The 23,212-nt window shown below is 51.5% G+C and overlaps 3 protein-coding genes across 3 annotated transcripts; 1 reads left to right on the top strand and 2 right to left on the bottom strand.

The window, feature by feature from the left end:
* On the top strand, positions 1–17,395 carry FIBRA_01337 (uncharacterized protein; the record flags this gene model as incomplete). Its single annotated transcript, XM_012323214.1, has 30 exons — positions 1–386; positions 473–795; positions 854–888; positions 942–1,424; positions 1,478–1,759; positions 2,693–2,876; positions 2,933–2,957; positions 3,008–3,073; positions 3,129–3,426; positions 4,669–5,986; positions 6,042–6,345; positions 6,404–7,808; positions 7,858–8,781; positions 8,837–9,675; positions 9,729–10,593; positions 10,649–10,744; positions 10,796–10,997; positions 11,047–12,678; positions 12,728–13,790; positions 13,845–14,551; positions 14,601–15,111; positions 15,166–15,246; positions 15,296–15,506; positions 15,564–15,670; positions 15,725–16,139; positions 16,188–16,375; positions 16,428–16,515; positions 16,568–16,946; positions 17,001–17,305; positions 17,357–17,395. The coding sequence occupies 30 exons, from the start codon at positions 1–3 to the stop codon at positions 17,393–17,395; spliced, it is 13,761 nt and encodes a 4,586-aa protein (XP_012178604.1).
* A 245-nt stretch (positions 17,396–17,640) lies between these two features.
* FIBRA_01338 (uncharacterized protein) lies at positions 17,641–19,123 on the bottom strand (the record flags this gene model as incomplete). Its single annotated transcript, XM_012323215.1, has 2 exons — positions 17,641–17,690; positions 17,740–19,123. The coding sequence occupies 2 exons, from the start codon at positions 19,121–19,123 to the stop codon at positions 17,641–17,643; spliced, it is 1,434 nt and encodes a 477-aa protein (XP_012178605.1).
* Positions 19,124–19,702: 579 nt separating this feature from the next.
* FIBRA_01339 (uncharacterized protein) lies at positions 19,703–21,372 on the bottom strand (the record flags this gene model as incomplete). The annotated part of the gene is made up of 12 exons (XM_012323216.1): positions 19,703–19,946; positions 20,004–20,035; positions 20,084–20,211; positions 20,274–20,417; positions 20,460–20,476; positions 20,543–20,637; positions 20,693–20,790; positions 20,846–20,872; positions 20,934–20,958; positions 21,016–21,176; positions 21,228–21,250; positions 21,323–21,372. 12 exons carry the CDS (start codon positions 21,370–21,372, stop codon positions 19,703–19,705), a joined length of 1,044 nt encoding a protein of 347 aa, XP_012178606.1.
* Positions 21,373–23,212: the final 1,840 nt, after the last annotated feature.

Genomic DNA, 23,212 nt, shown 5'->3' on the forward strand with positions numbered 1-23,212 from the left:
ATGTATTGTCGTATGCTACGACCACGCGCTCCGCGCCCGACCTCACTCATTTTCGCCCTCGCCCCAGCGTCCGTCATTCGCCCTCTCGCAGGACGACACTACCAAACGTCTGGGACGCAGAAGCAAGTCGTGGCAGACGCACCGCATCTAGACGTGCTCGATACGAAGTCGCGTCCGTTCGCAATAGAACGCGTCGGAGGCAGGGAGTGTCATGTCTCGTGGACGGAGAGCGGTATCACGAAAGAGTGGCATGAGATGTCGGGAGCACTGCAGGAGCGGGGGGAGGAACAGACTACCTCGACGACCAACTCAATTGTGGGCAAGTTTACGTCGTGGCTGCGCCAGATGTTCCTGCCGACCAACTACCCGCAGTCTGTACACCCTTCGTGAGTCTTTAGCTTGTATAGCCGCTCTGTATGAAGCTCAGTCTTGCAATCACTGTTTTCTTGCCATGATATATTGATATTATTAGGTATTTGCGCTTCCACGCCCTGCAGTTCTTTGAAACGACGTTCGGGACGGTCGTTTCAGTGCTCTGCAATCAAGCGCTGCTAACGTCCGTCGGCGTCAGTGCGGAGGGCAGTATCTTCGGTGCAGTAGCTGTACAGTGGATCATCAAGGATGGTGCGGGCGAAGTAGCCAAGCTGTTCTTCATACGCAGGTTTTCGCCGTACTTTGACAGCCATCCCAAGTCGTTCACCCTTTTTGGGGAGGGGATCGTGGCTATTGGAAGCTGCCTCCAGATGGCAACGCTGCTCATCACCCCGACACCTGGAAATTTCTTGCTGTGTGCAGGTATTTAAGACGAGTTTGTTACATGTTATTTTCTGATCTTGACTGGCTCGTTCTCCAGCTGGAGGAAACATCTTCAAACTTGTTGGATACGCGGTAATTACATCAAGTACGCCTCCTGCACCCAATTTGATCACATTGATTCCTAGGTTTGGTTTACGACGCATATCAAATGGGTTCGCTACTTCTCTCTTCAAGGGAATGTAGGCGATGTCGCGGCAAAGGACGAATCGCAAACATCAATCGCACAGCTGTGTGGCTATGCAGCTGGTATTGGGCTTTTAACTGTCTCCCATTCTCCCGCCTATCTCTACTCCTTGTTTTTTGCTCTCACTCCCCTCCATCTGACTGCGACGATGTTTATGATGCGCGATGCGAAATTCGAGGCGCTTACGCTACCCAGGCTCAGTCTGCTGGCGCGCGAGTACGCGCGAGAGGACGGAGAGGCAGCAACGGGCAAGGTGAACACCTTGAGGGAGATAGAGGAATCGAGGCAGACGGGAGCGTTTGGTGAGTTCTTCAAGAGGAAGAATGACCGATTCGTGGAACTTGCGCCTAGGGTGACGGAGGTCATCGGGGGCGATGTTGATCGAGAACCGGTTCTGTGGGAGATGTGTACGAGCGAATTCCAGGTCCGTTGTCCTTTGCATGGCAATTTAATTAGCTGATTTGTCCAATGTTATAGACCGAGAAATACCTGCTGTATCCTTCTGCATCCCCTTCCGAAAAGCCAATAACGGTCTTTTATCACCCGGATGCCACCTCCGATGACACGCTTCGGTCAATCCTGCATGCTGCCCGCTTTCGCCACGATCTTTTAGAGTCGCGACTTTCGTCGTTAGATTCTCCATGGAGTTCTAGAACAGGGGAGCTGCAGGTTGCGCTAGCTAGCTCCCATGCGTGGACCCGCCAACATTTCGGTGCTTTCAAGCAGGAATTGGACGATAAGGGCTGGAGAACGGATGAGGTAGGCTTTGCCGACCGCGGACATAGACTTCTGTGGGGACGCGAGGCAGATCGCGAGTCATAGGTGATGCAACTTGCTCGAGGAGATATTAGCTGTCTGTGCTACAATCAGCGCGCCCTTCCGCCCTCAGACATTTTTCGACGGCATTTGCGCTTTTTGGATGCCAGTACTTCCGCGGAGGCAATTTGGCCAGTAGACTTGAGGTCTTGCCCATCGACATGCTGTCGCAGCAACAAATAATGTTGCAGATACTGTTACGTAGTCCGGGTGCGGCATGGATCTCTCCCTCGCATGATTGTTAGAACATATCTGGCAGATTATTTAGATGGGATATATAGACTACCGTAGCTTCTAGTTGTAATCATATCTCCCCCCTCAACCATTCCCTGGAATATTCTTGTCAAATGCTATACAGGGAGTATAAAGATCTCGATCCTTGGCTTTGACTCGATCCTACGAACAAATCTGACGCCGATGCCGACTTACCCGTAATTTTTGCTTGTGACTTGCCGCTCAGTGCACGTCCTCGTCTGCTCCGTCATCTTGACATCTGTACCTACAGAAAAGCTCCCGAGCTGGAAGGGTTATGCAAATTCTCCTGCGACGATTGTACAATGGCGGGTTCAACCACCTCAAGCGTGCTTCCTCTCTGTTGTACAGAGCACCTACCCTTGTCGTCAGTGCGCCTCACACTGCGCGATTGTGCGCAACAAAGACACCAGATACCAATGTCTGTCCTCCCTTACTGTCATGTGTTCGATCTGTTTCCGCATATGAACGAATCATCTGACGAAGTTCTGCACAAATCGAGCCTGTGAGGAACCCGTCTATTGTCGTCACCCTTGTGCCAAGTTGATTCGTCACTTCTCATCATCCTCCACGTATCTCACGTCTTCGACCGACCCTGCTGACTGGCATGTCTTATTCTCGCAGGCAGAGTCTCCGTCGTCCGAAGATCTCGTCTCGCCCTCCGTGAACACAGCCGAGACCTACTGGCGGCCTATCACTCCTAATATGTCTGCTCATCTTGAGTTCTCAAAGTCCAACGAGTCATATGTTGCCGACTATGGCGACAAAGGCTCGCTGGCCATACCTCCGGCCAAGAAGCTCGCGATAGGTAAGCTCGATACATGTAATATTCTCAGAAGGCTAAGATGCTCACAAGTCATGCAGTGACCTGCATGGACGCTCGCTTGAAGTCAGACAGCTTTACAACCTTTCTGATTCGTCGCTGATCCTACACTGTAGTCCCTTCGCTCAATTAGGCCTTAAAGAGGGCGACGCGCACATTATTCGCAATGCTGGTGGGGTCGCGTGAGTACCGGTGCTAATATTTCCATCAACGATGCATATTCATATATTTTATCAGTAAAGATGCCCTTCGTAGCATCATCATATCGCAGCGTTTGCTTGGCACGCGCGAAATTGCGGTCTTTCACCACACGGGCTGCGGGATGCTCCTATTCACGACTCCCCAGCTACAATCTATCGTTACAGAATCCGATCCCGCGGACACCGCATTGAAAGCCGTCAATGAGATCAATTTCCTAGAGTTCAGTGACCTCGACCAGAGTGTCCGAGATGACGTCAAATTCTTGAAGGAAAATCCTCTCATACTTCCAGAGACGAAGGTCACTGGATGGGTGTTCGAGGTCGAGACGGGAAAGGTACGTACATCTATGACGAATCAAAATTATATTGAATACGCCAAACACCTCTGCAGGTCCGTCAAATTGCTTGATTGCGAGATGCCGAGGCGTTACTCCGGGACAGGCCCGAGCGTTTAGGTACGCGGACGCTAGCGTTGTTGAATCATTTGGATGACATCCCCAAGGCTAAGAGCGAGTTGGGGAAATACGTGTACTTACCAATCGCAAGGCTGATGAATGCACCCCAGCACCACCATATTTCTCTGCAATCTATACCTGTGGGGCATACAGCAATCAGGCTTGTGGGGAAACCGCCGTGGACCTCGGTGTCCCCTACGTGTGCTGACTCAAACATAAATTTCGCATTATCGCCAATTAGTGAGATGATCGAGTTCTAAGTCGAGCGGTATGTATCTTACGTGAAGACAAGTCTTGGAACATCACCTAAGTTACATGGTCGCGTATGATTCCTTGTGAATAATGATGCCAGGCGATTGAAGGGTCTCGAGGATGTCGCGAGGCATGGATTCTGATCGCGAAATAGATAATGACATGCATGCGAGGCTTCTAAAACACAATATGAGCCGGCTAGGAGGGCATGCATAGGGCGCACAGGGACGTAACGCGCCCTGTCGAGGTCGAGTTTCGGTGGGGCTGAATCCTGATGTCTCATACTCTGAGGTCTATCAGAGTGACGAGCTCATTCATAAGCCAAAGGCCAAAGTAATGCTTTCGAGTCAACGTAGGCCCATTGCAGAAGCAAACATTGTGATTTTATGCAAGTTACACGCAGCAGACATGAGGCTTCGAAGTTATCGATGGGGTCGCCTGGGGTCGCGACACGGCAGCAACCACAGACGCCCCAGACGCAACTGCCTTTCTGGATAGAACGGGGGCGAATAGACGCCCGCGACTTTCTTTGGGGAGTGGGGCCAGTTTTATAAAACCATCCTGTTTGCTGGCGTGTCCTTCCTACATCGACGCCTCTGTCTTCACTCCGAGGACGACTCCGACGATGTCTCCTTCTACGAGTGTGCCTACCAGCGGCACGCGTCCTTTGCTTGTTCAGTCGGGCCCCATTAGAGTGAGTACATATGCCTTCCGTTGCATCTATTGCGTTGGTGCTCTGTTCGGTCGTCAGACCCACTATATGCACTTCGTTGCTGCATTTTTGAAACCGATTATATGCGGCCGACTTTTTTTCACTCATTGACCTCACACATACTGCTATGCAATTGCTAACATGCATTGTATGCGTAGGTCTCCATACCCATTTCATCCGAATGTAGCGAGTGGACCGCTGCCGAGATCCTTCGCGACGAGTTCGCATCAAGAACATTTGCAGAGGCGCAGTATGATAATGAAAAAGAGGCGACTATAGAACTTTTCGCCCGTTTCCTTGGCTTCGTTGCCCAAAACGTAGATGCGGGCGTAGCCCCCACCACTATTTTACTCAAGACTCTAGAGCATTTTGTCAACTCGTATCTGTTGCAAAAAGATGTGCACACCATCGCCGCTGCGTTCGATGTCGACGTGCGAAAGTCCGTAATCTCAAATTACATACAAGCCGTCGCTGTCCTAGAGGCCAAGCAGGTTTCCCCCATACCCCGCTCCCCTTCCCCAGCACTTTTCAGAGCAGATGACGCGTCTACATACGCGATTTTCGGCGGCCAAGGCACAAATGAAGTATACTTCGACGAGCTGCAGAACCTCTACGACACCTACAAGCCGTATCTCGCTTCCTTCATTTCCGAAATAACACAGCACGTCTTGCTTCCCCTTGCAGTAGACCATGCATCGTCGACATACTATGCGTACGGAATGGACGTCTTTTCCTGGCTGTCCGGCGCGACCGCGCGCCCACCCATCTCGTATCTTGCGTCCGTTCCCCTCTCCTTTCCTCTAATTGGGCTCACGCAACTCGCCCAATACCTCGTAGTCTGTCGGGCGACGAACATGTCACCCCAGGCTCTGCGAACGCGGTTACACGGTGCAACCGGTCACTCGCAGGGTCTTGTGTCGGCTGTCGTAATATCAGCATCTTCCACCTTGGAGTCGTTCTTTGAGAATTCGCGAAAGGCAATGAAGTGGCTGTTTTTCTGTGGATATCGTGGACAGCAGGCGTTCCCTGTGCTGGCTTTGGAGCCTAGTATTGTGCAGGACGCCATCGAAGGCGGGGAGGGTGTACCGAGTCCCATGTTGTCAGTGACGGGTCTACCACTGAAGGATTTGGAAACACACATCAAGAAGACGAATCAACACCTGCCAGCTAAATCGCAGCTGCAAGTATCCTTGTACAATGGACCGAAGGCGTTTGTTGTGACTGGCCCCGCCCGCGCTTTGTACGGGTTGGTGACAAGTTTGAGGAAAGTGCGCGCGCCGAGCGGTCTCGACCAGAGCAAAATCCCGTTCTCGCAACGCAAGCCGGTGTTCTCGGTTCGATTCCTAGTTATCGGCGTTCCATATCACAGCGAGTATCTTCAGGGGGCGACAGAGAAGATGTTTTCCGAAGATTTGAAGGGTCAGGAACTGTGGGCGAAGAACGATTTGTCAATCCCTGTGTACCATACTGAGAACGGTCAGTATCTGTCTAGTTCTTGTGTAGTCACATTGACGAATAAACTTACCTTCAGGCTCTGATCTTCGGACGCTCACGACGTCATTAACGCGGGCGCTCTGCGATCAGATTTTCACTCTTCCCATCCACTGGGCGACAGCAACAAACTTTCCCGATACCGCTACGCACGCGATCGACTTTGGTCCCGGCGCTCTGAGCGGAATTGGTCCTCTCACGGCGCGTAACCTGGAGGGTCGGGGTGTCCGTGTCATCGTTGCGGGTGATAAGACGAAGGGCGTTGTTGAGCTATTCGACGCGCAGACAGTTCGTCGCGAATCATGGTGGAGCAAGGAGTTCATGCCGGGCCTGGTGAAGACGAGGTATGCGAATATCAGGTGCAGATATGGAATATAAAGACTAACAATGATGGGTGTATAGCGACGGCACCATTCACATCGACACTCCGTTTTCGCGTCTACTCGGCAAGCCTCCCATTATGGTTGCCGGTATGACGCCCACTACAGTTCAGGCAGGTTTCGTCGCCGCCGTTCTCTCAGCTGGCTATCACGTCGAGCTCGCTGGAGGTGGTCACTATAACCCGAAAGCCCTGCGTGCGAAGGTCGCCGAAATTCAGAGCAAGATTCCAGCTGGGGTTGGTTTGACGTTGAACTCGTTGTACATCAACCCTCGTCAATTTAGCTTCCAATTCCCTCTATGGCAGGAAATGCGCAGGGAGGGACTCCCAATTGAAGGGTTCTGCGTTGCTGCTGGTATCCCTAGCACAGAGAAAGCTGCTGAGATCATCGAGGGTCTCAAGTCTGCAGGCATTCGTCACGTCTCATTCAAGCCTGGTTCTGTGGATGGAATTCGTCAGGTTGTCAACATTGCGGCTGCCAACCCTGACTTCCCTATTATTATGCAGTGGACGGGTGGTCGCGCTGGTGGTCATCACTCATGTGAAGATTTCCATCAACCAATCCTCTCGACGTATGGTGCTATTCGTCAGCACAGCAATATCTCTCTCGTTGCGGGATCTGGCTTCGGCGGTGCCGACGACGTGTGGCCTTATCTTACCGGCGACTGGTCCGTGGAGAAGTATGGAGTGCAACCTATGCCGTTTGATGGATTCCTCTTTGCGAGCCGCGTGATGGTTGCGAAGGAAGCGCACACTAGCTCATCGGTGAAGGACTTGATCGTTGCCGCTCGCGGGGTCGACGACGCACAATGGGAAGGCACGTATGCCAAGGAAACAGGTGGTATTTTGACCGTGCAGTCTGAGCTCGGGGAGCCTATTCACAAAGTCGCCACGCGTGCTGTCAAACTATGGAAGGAGTTCGACAATACCGTGTTCAAACTTCCCAAGGAGAAGCGTGCTGCATGGTTAGCTGAGCGTCGTGGAGAGGTCATTGCCAAACTGAACAAGGACTTCGCGAAGCCTTGGTTTGGTTGGAAGAAGGACGGCACTGTCGTTGAAGATATCGCGGATATGACCTATGAGGAGGTGGTCTTGCGTCTGATCAGGCTTATGTATGTCTCGCATCAGGAGCGCTGGGTGGATGTGTCACTCAGGAATCTCACTGGAGACTGGTTGAGGCGCGTGGAGGAGCGTTTTGCTGGCGTGAATGGGAGTGGTCCGAAGGCATCCATCTTACAGTCATATTCTTCCCTTGACAAACCTCATGACGTCGTCGAGTCTTTCTTCAAGACGTATCCGCTTGCTACTGAGCAACTGCTTGCTTCAGAAGATAAGGCGTTTTTCCTCGCTATTTCCCAGCGCCCTGGCCAGAAGCCTGTGCCTTTCATTCCGGTGCTTGATGCGACTTTTGAAGTCTGGTTCAAGAAGGTAAGGGACGAGATGCATCTTGTATTTGTTGTTGCTCATAGTTGCATAGGACTCCCTCTGGGCTGCGGAAGACATCGAGGCGGTCTTCGATCAAGATCCTCAGCGTGTGTGTATTTTACAGGGTCCTGTCGCAGTCAAGCACTCTACTAAGAAGGATGAGCCGGTGAAAGAAATGCTCGACAATATCACTGCACTGTTGGTGAAGAAGCTCGCGGAGCGCCTTTATGGAGGCGATCTAAGCAGTGTTCCGACTATTGATTACATCAGCCCCCGCCCAGCTCACATTCCTAGGGTTGAAGCTCTCGGTGTGAAGTCCAGCGTCAAGGACGGTGATGTAATGTACAAGGTTGGCACAACACTTCCGGATACGTCGTCGTGGTTGGAGGCGCTCGCCGGTCCGGAGCAGAGTTGGCTCAAGGCTCTGCTCACCTCTACGACTGTCGTGCAAGGTACCTCCTACGTTGATAACCCCATTCGTCGCTTGTTCGCCCCCCGCCAGGGCCAGAAGGTTGTCATCGAGAATGATGAGGGCGCGCCGGTCAGCGTTTCGATTTATGGAGCCGCGCGTTCTGTCGGAGAGCACAAGCCGAATTTCAAGGCTGTCGAAGTTGAGTACGACGAGCAGACTCACTTGATTGATGTCACCTTGTTTGAAGATCGTCGTGATGTTTCCGTGCCCCTTCGTCTCAAATTTATCTACAAACCATCGACAGGTTTTGCCCCCATTCATGAGATTGCCGACGACCGCAACAAGCGTATCAAGGACTTCTATTGGCGTCTCTGGTTCGGCGATAACGAGGTGCTACCTGAAATAAACGTGCGGGAGGTTTTCGTGGGACCCGAGGTTACAATCAAGGCCGAGGAGGTTGAGACTTTCTGCGCAGTTGTCGGGAATGACGGGGAGGATTTCAAGAGTACGCGGACCGACGCCGTTCAAGCACCTATGGATTTCGCCATCGTGACGGGCTGGCAGGTATGATGTTGCAAGATTTTGTCTGACAACGCTAACAGTGCCTTTTCTCCGAAAGGCTATTATGAAAGCTATCTTCCCCGCCGCGATTGATGGGGACCTGTTGAAACTTGTTCATCTTTCGAATGGATTCCGGGCTTTGCCTGACGCCAAGCCGCTGCAGGCCGGCGACGTTTGTAGAGCGGAAGCGAAGATAATCTCAGTTGTTAACAGCGATGCAGGTAAGGTCGTCAAGGTCAAGGGCATGGTCAGACGAGATGGTCAGCCTATCATTGAAGTCACATCTGCTTTCCTGTACCGGGGGCGATTCGCCGACTTCGACAACACGTTCGAGCTGATTGAGGAGCCCGACTATCTCGTTGATCTGAACAGCGAAGCCGCTGTTGGTGTCTTGCAGTCGAAGGAGTGGTTCGAGTGGGACGATGAGACCAAACCTCTTCAGGCAGGTACGGGATTGATTTTCCGCATCAAGTCCGAGGTCACATACCGCAACAAGACATGCTTCAAGTCGGTCAGCGTGTCTGGGGATGTCTTTGTTCGTGATCAGTTGAAGCGCTTGGTAAAGGTCGGGTCGGTCGATTTCCTTCAGGACGATAGCCGCGGCAATCCTGTTCTTGCTTACATCCAACGTCACGGCCAACCGCAGGGTTTGTTGAGTCCGTTGGCAAATGATGGCTACACCATGTCTCCCACAGCTCCTACCACGTTCAGCTCTCCTGCCACGAATGAACCGTATTCCATCACTTCGGGCGATTTCAACCCCATCCACGTCAACCCATACTTCTCGGATTATGCTTCACTCCCTGGTACCATTACTCATGGCATGTGGTCTAGCGCGGCGACCCGCCGGTATGTTGAGACAGTCGTTGCTCAGGGCCGACCAAACCGCGTTGTGGCGTAAGTTAAGCTCTTGCCTACCGATGTCTATTGATGCTGATATAGTTTTCCAGATACGACGTCTCGTTTGTTGGTATGGTTCTGCCCCAGGATGAACTTACTGTGAAGATTAGGCACGCTGGCATGCGAGATGGCAACATCGTCGTCAAGGTTGAGACGTCAAACTCTCGAGGAGAGAAAGTTTTGGAAGGCACGGCCGAGGTTGCGCAGCCCACTACCGTTTACGTCTTCACGGGTCAGGGTTCTCAAGAGCCTGGCATGGGAATGGACTTGTACAATAACTCTCAGGCGGCTCGCTCTGTGTGGGATGTGGCCGACGCCCACCTTACTGCAGTTTATGGATTTTCAATCGTTGAGATCGTCAAGGATAATCCCAAGGAGAAGACGATCCACTTTGGTGGCATCAAGGGTCAAGCCATTCGTCAACGGTACATGGACATGACGTACGACACCATGGATAAGGACGGAAACGTCAAGACGCTCCCTCTCTTCGGAGACATCAATGTCCGTACGCAGAGGTACACGTTCAGCCACCCGACGGGATTGCTCTTTGCAACCCAGTTTGCGCAAATCGCTCTCGTGGTGACCGAGCGCGCTGCCTTTGAGGACATGCGCTCTAAGGGACTCGTTCAGCAAGGTGCCGCATTCGCGGGCCATTCGCTTGGCGAATACTCTGCCCTTGCTTCCATCGCCGACGTCGTACCCATTGCATCGCTCGTGGATATTGTTTTCTATCGTGGTATCACCATGCAACGCGCGGTCGAGCGCGATTCTCAGAATAGGTCGAACTACGCTATGTGTGCTGTGAACCCTAGCCGTGTGTCAAAGACGTTCAACGATGCCGCCCTTCGTGAGGTTGTTGACGACATTGCGCAGCGGACGGGATGTCTCCTTGAAATTGTTAACTTCAACGTCGAGGTACGAAAGCTGTCTTTGGGATTCAGCATTTATCCTATCTGATTAATTTGCGCAGGGCCAACAATATGTCTGTGCGGGTGAACTCGTCGCGTTACAAACAATGACGAACGTTCTGAACTATTTGAAGATGGAGAAGATTGATATTGCAAAGGTAACTGGGCTGTTTTCCATCCCTATTGCGGATTTTTAATATTTTTCATAGTTGACGGAGAAGTTTACGATCGACCAAGTCAAGGAAATGCTCCGTGAAATCATTGACTCATGCTTCACTCGAGCGAAAGAACAGCAGGAAGCTGAGGGTCATATCAAATTGGAGCGAGGCTTCGCCACTATCCCTCTACCCGGGATCGACGTCCCATTCCATTCTCGCTACCTTTGGGCAGGAGTAATGCCTTTCCGCACTTGTATGTATAGTATAGATCTTTCTGCGTATGTCTAACTTCGTTTTTATAGATCTTTCGAAGAAGATCAATGCTGCGCATCTCAACCCGGATACACTCGTGGGCAAATATGTGCCGAATCTGATAGCAAAGCCTTTCGAAGTATCAAAGGATTACGTGCAGTTGATCTACGATCGCACCTTATCCGTCAAGCTGGACAAAGTGTTACGAAAATGGGACCAAGAGAACTGGGAAGCTCCCGAGCAGCGCCAGAAGCTGGCGTATATTACGCTAGTTGAACTTCTCGCGTATCAATTTGCGTCACCGGTTCGTTGGATAGAGACGCAAGATATCCTCTTCACGCATTATAACTTCGAACGGATCATTGAGATCGGTCCTTCGCCAACGCTCACTGGAATGGCTTCGAGAACCCTGAAGGCCAAGTATGAGGTCCAGGACGACTCTGTAAGTCGTGCCCGTGTTATCCTCTGCCATTCGAAAAACGTCAAGGAGGTGTACTATCAATTTGAAGACGAAGCCAATGCTCCTGAGACTGAGGTCGAACCTCCAGTTGCGGATGCTGCGCCGGCGCCAACGCAAGCCGTTGTTGCTCCTATCGCTGCTTCTGTAGCACCTGTTGCGGCAGCCGCTAGCATCGAAGATGTTCCATTAAAGGCAATTGAGGTCCTGAGCGTCATTGTCGCGCAAAAGCTGAAGAAGAAGGTCGACGAAATTCCTCTCTCGAAGTCTCTCAAGGATCTCTCTGGTGGGAAGTCCACTCTCCAGAACGAAATCTTGGGCGACTTGCAACTCGAATTTGCTTCTGCGCCAGAGAAAGGCGAAGAACTTCCTCTCGAGGAGCTTGGCTCTGCTTTGGGAGTTGGTTTTTCTGGTTCATTGGGAAAATACACCTCTGGTCTTGTAGGTCGTATGGTTGGCGGAAAAATGCCCGGTGGTTTCAATATGTCTGCTATCAAGAGTTACTTGTTGAAGTCTTGGGGAGTTGGTCCTTCTCGTGCCGACGGCGTGCTGTTGCTTGCAACTACTATAGAGCCAGCTAAGCGCCTAGGGTCGGAGGCTGAGGCGAAGACGTGGCTGGACTCGGTGGTCGCTGCTTACGCGCAGCGTTCCGGAATCGCGCTGTCTTCAGCTGCAACGGGCGGCGCAAGTGGAGGAGGCGCTGGGGGAGCCACGATCAATAGCGAAGAGTTCCTCAAGTTCCAAGCTGAGCAAGAGTGGTTCGTCTCACAGCAAGTTGAGCTGTACATGCGGTATCTCAAGCGCGATTCTCGAGCGGGGGAGCAGAAATTCGAAGTAGCAAAAGCCAGCTCTGCATCGCTCCAAGCGCGTCTGGATGCCATCAGCAAGGAGCACGGCGATACGTATATTGACGGTATTCAGCCCGTCTTCGATGCACTGAAAGCACGTCATTTCGACTCTTCTTGGAACTGGGTTCGTCAAGATGCACTTTTGATGTTCTACGACATCATCTTTGGCCGGCTCACCACTGTAGACCGGGAAATCACCGCTCGCTGCATTGCGATTATGAACCGTGCCGATCCGGAATTGGTGACGTATATGCAGTACTACATTGACAAATGTGACCCTAGTCGTGGAGAGACGTACAGACTGGCCAAACAATTCGGACAGCAACTCATTGACAACTGTCGCGAAGTCGTCGGGCATCCGCCCCTTTATAAAGATGGTAATATTTTAGTGTTTTCGACAAGTTTTGATGCTCATACTATTTACAGTCACGTTCCCGACCGCTCCGCACACGGAGGTCACGTCTAAAGGCGACATAGTTTATTCGGAAGTTGTTCGGGAAAACGTGCGCAAGTTGGAGGCTTACGTCGAGGAGATGGCAAGTGGTGATACAATTTCGGCTCCCACAAATATTCAGAAGATTCAAGATGATGTTTTGAAGCTGTGGAACGTGGTGAAATCGCAGCCTGAAATCAGTGAGGAGCAGAAGAACCGGATTAAGGCGCTGTATGAGGGCGTCGTGCGTTCACTTCGCAAGCGGCCAGAGTCCCGAGCGCGTCCAGGAGCGCCGCGTACTCGCCGATCATCTTCACAATTCCTTCGTCCTCAGGTGTCGGGGATTGCTGCCGTGACCGCTGACAAGGTTCCACTTCTGCACTTGAAGCGGAAGGTTGGAACGACCTGGGAGTATAGCAGCAATCTAACAGGTGTTTATCTCGACATCCTACACGAAATTGCAACCTCGGGAACAACATTTAAGGACAAGAATGCACTTCTTACTGGTGTTGGCAAAGGCTCGATAGGCGTGGAGGTTCTCAAGGGTCTTCTATCTGGTGGTGCCCATGTCGTTATCACGACGTCTCGATACAACCGATCAACTGTGGAATATTACCAAGGCGTTTTCCAGCGCTTCGGTAGCAAAGGATCGGCTCTGACGGTAGTTCCATTCAATCAGGGTTCGAAGCAAGACGTCGAGGCAATTGTCGATTACATCTACTCGTCACTCGGTTTGGATCTGGATTATATCCTCCCTTTCGCAGCCGTCCCCGAAAATGGTCGCGAGATAGATGGGCTGGACGACAAGTCTGAATTGGCACACCGTATCATGCTTGTCAACCTCCTCCGCTTACTAGGCGCTGTAAAGGTCAAGAAAGCGTCGCGTCGCATTCTGACACGGCCTACGCAGGTTGTCCTTCCTTTATCACCTAACCACGGTCTCTTTGGAAACGACGGGCTGTATTCGGAGTCCAAGGTGGGCTTGGAGACGCTCTTCAATCGTTGGAATTCTGAAAGTTGGGGCGAATATCTTTGCCTTGCTGGCGCTGTCATTGGGTACGCTCGTTTCTACGTCTTGTCAGACACGAACTGATAACATTTGCTTATTAGATGGACACGTGGGACGGGCCTTATGGATGCTACCAACATGGTTGCACATGAAGTCGAGAGTCACGGCGTCAGGACGTTCTCAGCGAAAGAGATGGCCTTCAATTTATTGGGCCTCATGCATCCGCTTCTGTTCAGCATCACGCAAGTTGAACCGATATGGGCTGATCTAAATGGTGGCATGGATCGACTTCCAGACCTCGCAGAAATTACCACTCGCATCCGACTGAACTTGAACAAAAAGAGTGAATTGCGCCGCGCCATAGCTAGGGATAACGCCGCCGATTTCAAGATTATCAATGGCGGTGAGGCCGAACGTGTTCTCCAGACTGTCAACGTGACACCTCGTGCCAACTTCAAGTTCGAATTCCCGCATTTGGAAGCATCCGAATCGTTGTCCGATGTCTCCCAGCTCCGAGGATTGCTGGACCTTGATCAGGTGGTCGTCGTGACCGGTTTCGGCGAGGTGGGCCCTTGGGGTAGCTCTCGTACTCGATGGGAAATGGAAGCACGTGGCGAGTTCACTATCGAGGGCTGCATCGAAATGGCCTGGATGATGGGACATATCAAGCACTTCGATGGTCGCCTGAAAGATGGCTCGCTTTATGTTGGTTGGGTCGACGCTAAGACAAGTGAGCCCGTGGATGACAAGGATGTCAAGAGTCGATACGAGAAGGAGATCCTCTCCCACGCGGGTATTCGTCTAATTGGTGAGTTGTTGCGCATATATGCTCTCGTATGTTCTTAACGGTGTTTCAGAGCCGGAATTATTCCGCGGATATGATCCCAAGAAGAAGACGTTCAATCAGGAGATTGAATTGTCGCACGATCTTGAGCCTTTCGAGGCGAGTCAAATCGAGGCAGACAAGTTCAAATATGAACACGGGGACAGCTGTGATATTTGGGCCGTCGAAGGCGGCGAGTGGTTCGTCAAGCTGAAGAAGGGTGCACGTATCTTGGTGCCGAAGGCGTTCAAGTTCAATCGCCTGGTTGCGGGGCAAGTCCCTACTGGATGGCATGCCGGTCGTTACGGTGTTCCAGCAGATATCATTTCACAGACCGATCGTACAACCTTGTGGACATTGGTCGCTGCGGCGGATGCCTTAAACATGTCAGGGATTACTGATCCTTACGAATTGTACCAGCATATGCATCCTTCAGAAGTCGGCACTAGCATTGGGAGTGGTATGGGTGGTATGGAGAGTCTCTCGAAGATGTTCAAAGATCGCAGGGACGAAAAAGATGTGCAGAACGACATCTTACAGGAGACGTAAGTGGGAAACATCGATATGAACTGGAATGATTCTGATCGATATCGTCGTAGGTTCATCAATACAACAGCGGGTTGGGTGAATTTGTTGCTACTTTCATCTTGCGGACCAGTCAAAATTCCTGTGGGCGCATGGTGAGTGGGAGTGTATACGCCTGCTCTGTCTGTCCTGACATATCTTCAGTGCCACTGCTTTGCAATCGGTCGAGATCGCTTGTGACACGCTTCTATCCGGAAAAGCGAAGGTAATGCTCGCGGGAGGCTTCGACGATTTCAGCGAGGAAGGCTCGTATGAATTCGCAAACATGAAGGCTACGAGTAACTCTGAGACTGAATTCGCCATGGGTCGTGAGCCAACGGAGATGTCTCGTCCCGCAACTACTACCCGTGGAGGAGTACGTACCCCGTTATGCTTTAAGGCGTAACTGGGTTCACTTACGTGTTCAACCTAGTTCATGGAAGCGCAAGGTACTGGTGTCCACGTCTTAATGAGTGCGCGGACGGCCCTTGAACTTGGATGCCCCATTCGAGGCGTTGTCGCATTCACCTCTACATCGACGTGAGTGCTCAATTATTAATATTCAATAAAATGCATTCTGACATCTTGGTTCAGCGACAAGGCAGGGCGATCGATTCCTGCTCCGGGACAAGGTGCTTTGACGATTGCAAGAGAAGTGCCATCCAAACACCCATTGCCTATCCTCGACGTTGCGTATCGTTCGCGCCAGCTGGCATTCCGTCGCAATCAGATCTCTCAATGGCTGGCCAATGAACGCCAACTATTGCAAGAAGAGCTCGAATTCCGAAAGAGCAAAGCTGAAGACACCGACGAGAGTTATGTATCTAGCCGCATAGCCGATATCGAAAAGGAGGCAGTGCAGCAGGAAAGGGATGCCTTGGCCACATATGGAATGTTACGCGATGTAGACCCAAGAATTGCTCCTCTTCGCCGCGCATTGGCAGTATGGGGTTTGACAGCGGATGACATCGGCGTGCTTTCCCTTCATGGAACGGGCACAGGCGCGAACGTAAGTGCTAAAACTAGTTTCCTTTGCTGAAGCTCACTTTCTTGATAGGAGGCAAACGAGACACACGTTTGGAATGACGTTTTCGGCAATATTTCAAGAACGACTGGGAATGCTGTTCCTGTTATGGCCCAGAAGAGTCTGTGCGGTCACTCAAAAGGTGGATCTGCTGCGTGGCAACTTGCCGGCCTTCTTCAAAGTGTTCACAGCGGTATTGTTCCCGGTAACCACAATGCTGAGTATGTTGCGTTATTTTGATGTGTATCTCAGCTGACAATTACCTTTGTTTAGTAACGTTGACTCTCACTTCCGAGATTATACGTACTTGATGTTTCCTTCGAAGTCTATTCATACCGATGGTATACGCGCGGGTATCATGGTGAGTCTTTATATGGCCACAAAATGCTAAAATGAGACTCAACAATGATTAGTCCTCCTTCGGCTTCGGGCAAGTTGGCGGTACATGCCTTATCGTCAATCCACGCTACCTGCTCGGTGCTCTTGAGCCTTCTGTATACAAAACTTACAAGGTCAAGAACCATCTACGGGCGCGGTTGGCATACAAGGCAATGAGCGAAATGATGATTACCCAGTCCCTTGTCAAAGTGAAAGAGGGCCCGCCATATACAAAAGATATCGAGGCGTCCGTGTTACTTAATCCCCTAGCCCGCGCATCATTCGATCCGAAGACGGGTAGCTATGCATATACGTCCAAACTCTCCACCCAATACCCCGTCGACAGTGCACATATTCAGGCGGTCTCAGGTATCCTCGGGAAGGATTCGATAGCAGGTGTTGGAGTGGACCAGGGTAAGCTGGAATCCCATCTGAAGAAACCGCTAGCGCTGACGGCCTGTCGTGCAGAGCTCATCTCGTCTGTCCCGTCCTGGAACGAGACGTTTGTTTCGCGCAACTTTACAAATGCAGAGATCGCGTATTGCCAGTCGCAGCCATCTCCTGCAGCCTCTTTTGCGGCGCGTTGGGTGGGTAAGGAGGCGGTGTTCAAGTCGCTTGGCGTCTCGTCGAAAGGTGCCGCTGCCCCTATGAAGGATATCGAGATTCTTCCCGATGCTGCTGGAGTGCCCATGGTAACTCTTCATGGTGAGGCGCAATCCGCCGCTGAAAGCAAGGGTGTTTCGAAGGTCCACCTGTCGCTTAGCCACTCGGAGGTATGTAGCATTCTCTCTGAAGCTCTTCTAAACTAAATTTATCTTTTGCAGACAATCGCTATTGCATTCGCGCAAGCCACAACGTCATGATTGTTATGTTTTTGTCATTCGCTGTTTCCGTAGTAGATCCCTGTTGTCATAGATGCATGTCGTATAATGTCTCATGTTCTTACGGTCGTACTAGTGTTTTATGTAATTTGATGATTTTCTTTCTCTCACGTTCCAATTGTCGGATCGCGAATAGGGCCTTCCTCACTGAGCTAGCCAAGGGCTGTTTGCATGGGAGACAAAGATGCATGACCAGGTCGTGCACCGACAGTAAGCCAAATTAACCGTTAGACCAGTACAAGTTCACGGTGCACCGTATCAGAGTGCGAAGTAACTCCTAACAAGTTCATCATCATAATTATTGAACCTCAAAGAGTAACAATCACCAGCGGTGATTGGCAACCTCCAGGACCGTTCATATGTCTTGTCAACAATTCCACCACCGAACTGTCCATCGCGGCCCCATCTGTCACCGAGAACAAGGGTCAGATACCCTCGGTCTTGTGCCTGGAATTTGGGCAGGCGTTGCAGCAGTCGTTTGACCACATCCTCAAGACTGTTGAACATTTCGCCCCCGTTGCGGAAACCTATACTGAATGCATCCGGATTGAGTATACTTATTGTGACTCTTGCGTCCGGCCTGTTGCGGATAAATGCCTCCAGCGCCCGGTCGATATGCGTCCACCCCCCGCAATGCTCTGGGTCAGGCACTGCGGGTGCGAGCACCAGATGGGCCCAGACGCTTATTCGCAGACGACAGAGCGCGCGGTGCGCATCAACTGGTATGCCGCGGATGGTGTCGGCGGCGCCTCGCAAGAAACCGAGCAGGTGCGTGTACGTGCATCCGGGTTCGACGAAGGCAAAATGCAGGGATTCCAGTCGAGGGTTGTGTGCGATGCTCAGGCTCTCGGTCGATGCGGCGACGGTAGGGACTGACTCGGACATGTCGAAGGGTCGGGTGTGCGAGCCGTAGGAGAGGACGAGGTGTCGCAAGGTTTCGCCCGCCCGAAGGAGGAACATTTGGAGCTCCCGTGGTATGCGTTCCTCACCTGGAGACAGGCCCACAAACAGCTGGCTGATTTGGAGGGTGAACGGGCCTGTAAGGATCCAAGCGCCAACCTTGCGGTCATACAGAGTCACTTTCAGAGCTTCAATCCTGGCTCCTTCCGCGGGCATAGAGGAGCCTGTCGCCGACTTGGGGGAGATTGCTCCATTCGGCGTACGATAATCAAAATGGATGCTGGGCTGCCAGCTAACGTCAAGGAGGTGCAGTTCGTTCATTCTGAGGGCAGAAGATAAGAAGCGGGGCAAGTCGACTCTTGTCCAGCCAGTGCAAGATTCCAGGCGCAGTATCCGGACGATCGAAAGCAGCCCAGGTAACAGTTTGACGGCTTCGTTCGACAGCGCGTCGATTGATAGTTTCACTAGCTCGAGATCCTCCACCTTGGGAAGGTTTCGAACCAGCAAAGGCCATTCTCGGTCGACGCGGGTGGGAGTAGACTTGGGCCACCAATCCAATTTTGTTCTGCTTACGACCACAATGCGTCGAACGAACGACGCAACACTCGGAGACGCATCGAGGAGTCGGCTGAAGCGCATGAATTCAACCGGACCCCCAACCTTGACACAACAGAAAGTGTGGAAACGCGCTCTCGGAAGCCAGGCGCGACATGTGAGGGCGCAGGCAGCGAGAGCACTGCGATCATCCCAGAGGTAATCGATGATCTGGTCACAGAGCTCTGGGGCAAAGCCACGGTGGGGTGCATCCATTTGTGATATCTCTGATACCAACATCTCAGTACGGAACCTGTATGGTTGCTGTCAAGGCGGCGGCATACCTAAACTTGTACACTCACGTATCCACGATGAAGCTGAAAGCTGGGGGAGGTAGCTATTAACAAGCGTCGTGTCGACATCTCTAACCCCATTCCCAGACCAGGCAGCTGACCGTCAACACCAAAACGAGAAGCTCGGCTTCCTTCTATCAATCTGCCAGAAATGTGACGGAGAGGAAGCGAATTCGATTTTTGAAGATTAGCATCCGAGTTCCTCATTCAATTGTCAGACCAACTGCCCAAACCTAGATATATATATACTTCGGATGCACAGAGGTGACTCGGAAGTTCCCTGGCCATGTGTCACAAGAAAGGCAAGGCTGGACACACTGCGTGAACGAGATAGCGGGTAGGACAGCTGAGATCACGGGCAGTGGACGTATCGAATACAGCTAGACGTAATTGGCCGCACATGGTCTGTTCAGGTCGAGATGAGCCATGAACAATCATAGTACTCACCAGAACTTTACGTCTTCACTATTCCATTTCAGATCCTTTCTTAAACGAGACCCATCTATGAGATCTCTTCAGGATCATGCAGGTCTCTGCTGTCTCCTCGAGTCATTTCAATATCACTGCTTGTGCTCAACTGGATAGAAGGCGCCACAGCGGCAAACTCCAGTGTCCGCTGTTCCGACTGTTCCTGCTTGGCATCCTGGACGTGGACGAAGGACGGTACGCAAGACCCGAAAAAGACATCGGCAGAGCATGCTTCACGCAAGTGAAGCAAAAGACGAGTGGTGAGTATTGCAGATATCCTGACACATGGCACAGTTAGGATCGAAGACATTCAGCTCGTAAGTGTTGCGACCCACGGAAGGACAAAGATTGGTACACTTCCGACCTCCTAATGGCTGACATGAGTTCAGCAAGCATAAGAGTTCATTGTGCCTACCCAGCCGTTTTGCCAATACACGACAATGTTGATGACGTTCAGGACGAGGAAGACACTATAATTTCCGCCGTCAATTTCATCCGAACTACCATTTCGAGGTGTTTCCACGTACATGAAGTATATAGTGCCTGGGCGCCATACAACCATGATAATGAGTACGAAGTGTCCATTCTTCGGAAAACTCACGTACCATCTCTCAAAATGAGATACGAGATGATGCTTCTGCTCAACAGCATCTTCGAGTTGGCTTTATCGGCATGGTACAGATAATACCATGCCGACGCGACGACGAGGGCGTCGCTTCCGATGGCGCATATTCGAGTTGCGGTGGCAACTACGAGTAAGGGAAATCAGGAACACTGAGGATCGCACGCACAACCAAACGGCGTACATCTGTAAAATGATTATGGAGCATGAGAATTTCGAAGAAGAGGGGATTATATGCGCCAATGCGCGCACCTATTAGCCATCGCTTCCGACATCGTCACGGACATTTGGCAGGCAGGAACCCATAGCACATAACTGCTGCCAATCGACGACACTGTGTCTTGAAACTGTCAGAAATGGCTCTGAGTGTCAACAGGTAGGTCAGTACAGCATGTCACGAACCAGGTTGGTGGCTACAGGTACCAAGGCAAGGACAAGGGTTAATCCAGAGATCCACCAATTCTTCCCAGTCAGAGCAAACACTCGAAGTGTGGCAACAGCTGCAGTAGGAGCAAGTGATTAAGCCGTGCATGAATTTTACGATTTTGAACGCACCAGCAGTGACACCGAATCCAACGATGTCTATGCCCAATACAAGGATCATAGTACCTACACAGCTAGAAAAACATAATAAGTTTCACACTTATAACAAGATCAAGATGGTACTTCTACAATCATGCAATCAGACGCGAGAATGACTAGTAGGAAGCAAAATTCAAACCCACTTGACGAGTGTCCACGAGATAAACACTCAGAGCGTTGGTGATGGCCATTGCAACGAAGTTCAGCTCATTCAACAGTAGAAGAATCACCGATGTGCGTCGGCTCGAAAACATTTGCTCCAAAACTCTGCCCGAGGTAAGACATTTCTCGTAGACAATGGCAGCTGAGGGTACGATAGGTAGTCGTCCATTGCAGGAAATCGAGCTAAACTTACCGAATATTACTGCCGACAGATAACTGCTGACGCGACTTGGAAGTGAACGAATGGGGTCAATTTTCTGTATTGACACAAAATGACTCGTAACCTACATGGAAGTTAAGATGTCTGCGATTTCGCCTATATTGAGCGCGTTAGACATAGCGAGATTGGTTCAGAGCCCACTGGCGTTGCCACGAAAGTTGGATGAAGGATGAGGGACCAGCGAGACATTGGGACTCACGGCCATAAGTATACGAGCGAAAAGGAGAAGCACATAGCCGCCGCGCATGACAGATGGCTGAAATGGAGAATACGTCGATTTAACTGCGCGGAGGATTACCAGTGGGCGGATTCGTTTTAGAATGCTGCCTCCTTTCGGCGGTTCGGTGGACAAACTAGGGACGTGCGACCGGAGGGAGTCAAGAGCGGGATCGGCGCTGGACCAAAGCAAGTGTGTGTGTGGCAGACAATACGTTTGAAGGATAAAACTCGGCACACTGATGCATAAATATGCAAGTAAAATGATCCAGTTCCATCCGCAACGGTCAAAACGACACAAGTCCAATGAGAAGGGGCGGAAGACCACACGGGCGCTCTCAGTCTGGAGCACACTATGCCGACTCGGGCTCAGTTCTCGCCCATCTGCCCGCAGCAATGACACGCACCAGTCACTGCACCACACGGTGACATAGGACTCTCTTCAGTGCACCACACTGGATAGCCTCCAACGCGGAGGAAATATCTAGCAGGAGAAAAGATAGAATCAGCTGTCGCACCCCGTCAACTGGCAAGGTTGCAGGCAACGAGGCCAGACTACGCATGGCCATATGCAAAGGCGTGTAGCAACGAGTCGTACCTTCAAAGTCCTGCCCGCTTATGGACAGAGAGAAAACTGAAAATAGGGCACCAAGCCCGCTTATGGACAGAGAGCGAATTCAAACAGGCGCACCAGCACAGCACCGCGTAACGTCGTACTGCGAACGGATTAAAGCAGCTCTGCTAGGCTATGGGTGTCACAGTGAAAGGGCAGCGTTGGGACATCGTGTTGCGGGCATTCACGAACGGAAACACCCGTCGAGCATGTTTGGGAGGATATCATGATGAGTCAAACAGGAAGACATACGCGTCACTGAGAGCCCACCCAGGAGAAGGCGAGGACATACCTCAGTTGCTACAATTCTCTGCTGGCCCGGGGCGGAGTGACTTGCTTCAAGCCACTGCTTGTGGCACGCGCACTAAGTACTTACAGAACGCAGGATCGAGACCGTGGCAGCATCGACGCAAGGCGTCCTCATTTGGATCATGCCGTCCAAACCACCGGAAAGCCAAGAGGCCACCGCCAACCGCGACAGACTCCCAAGGCATAATAGAGTCGTGTACTATATTAACATGTACCCAACCAAATAGGGTTAAAGTACACGGAAGACAAAAAAATGGGAGTCGTGAATATCGTCCAAAAGTGTAATAATGTACCGAGAAATACATGGGGTGATGGCGTGAATGCGAAAGATCAACGTTCAAGAGTCTGTTCATGCGGGTCCGTGGATGCAAAGACGGGCTGGGTAAATGCTTGGGTAGGGATGGATTGGGCGCTGGGGGGGTGGGGGGGTATGTCTATCCTCAAGAGATGGTACACTTGGGGAAAGTAATGGGCTTCAGGGTCCGGCTGGCAAACGAGCTCAGGAGCTGCGAGAGAAGTCGATACGGAATACACTTACTTGAAGTTAAAGATACCCCAGAATCCCTGCACAGCGACGAGACCATATCAGCATACGTTTGCGCCCATGGAGCACCATCCAACTTACCTCGACCCCGCCAAATTCGCGCTCCTGCCAGAGTTCGTCTGCGAACTACACAAGCAATCAGAATCTCCCGGGCGCTCGACGCTAGCCGCAACGGCGTACCTCGAAATAGAAATACATGGTCCCGTTGGTATTGGACTCGCATACAAAGTCCTCGATATAAGTCTAGGCGGACGCGTGAACACATATTGAGCACGA

This window comes from Fibroporia radiculosa (genome assembly GCF_000313525.1).
Source record: "Fibroporia radiculosa TFFH 294 genomic supercontigs, scaffold591, whole genome shotgun sequence".
Taxonomy (NCBI): Eukaryota; Fungi; Basidiomycota; class Agaricomycetes; order Polyporales; family Fibroporiaceae; genus Fibroporia; species Fibroporia radiculosa.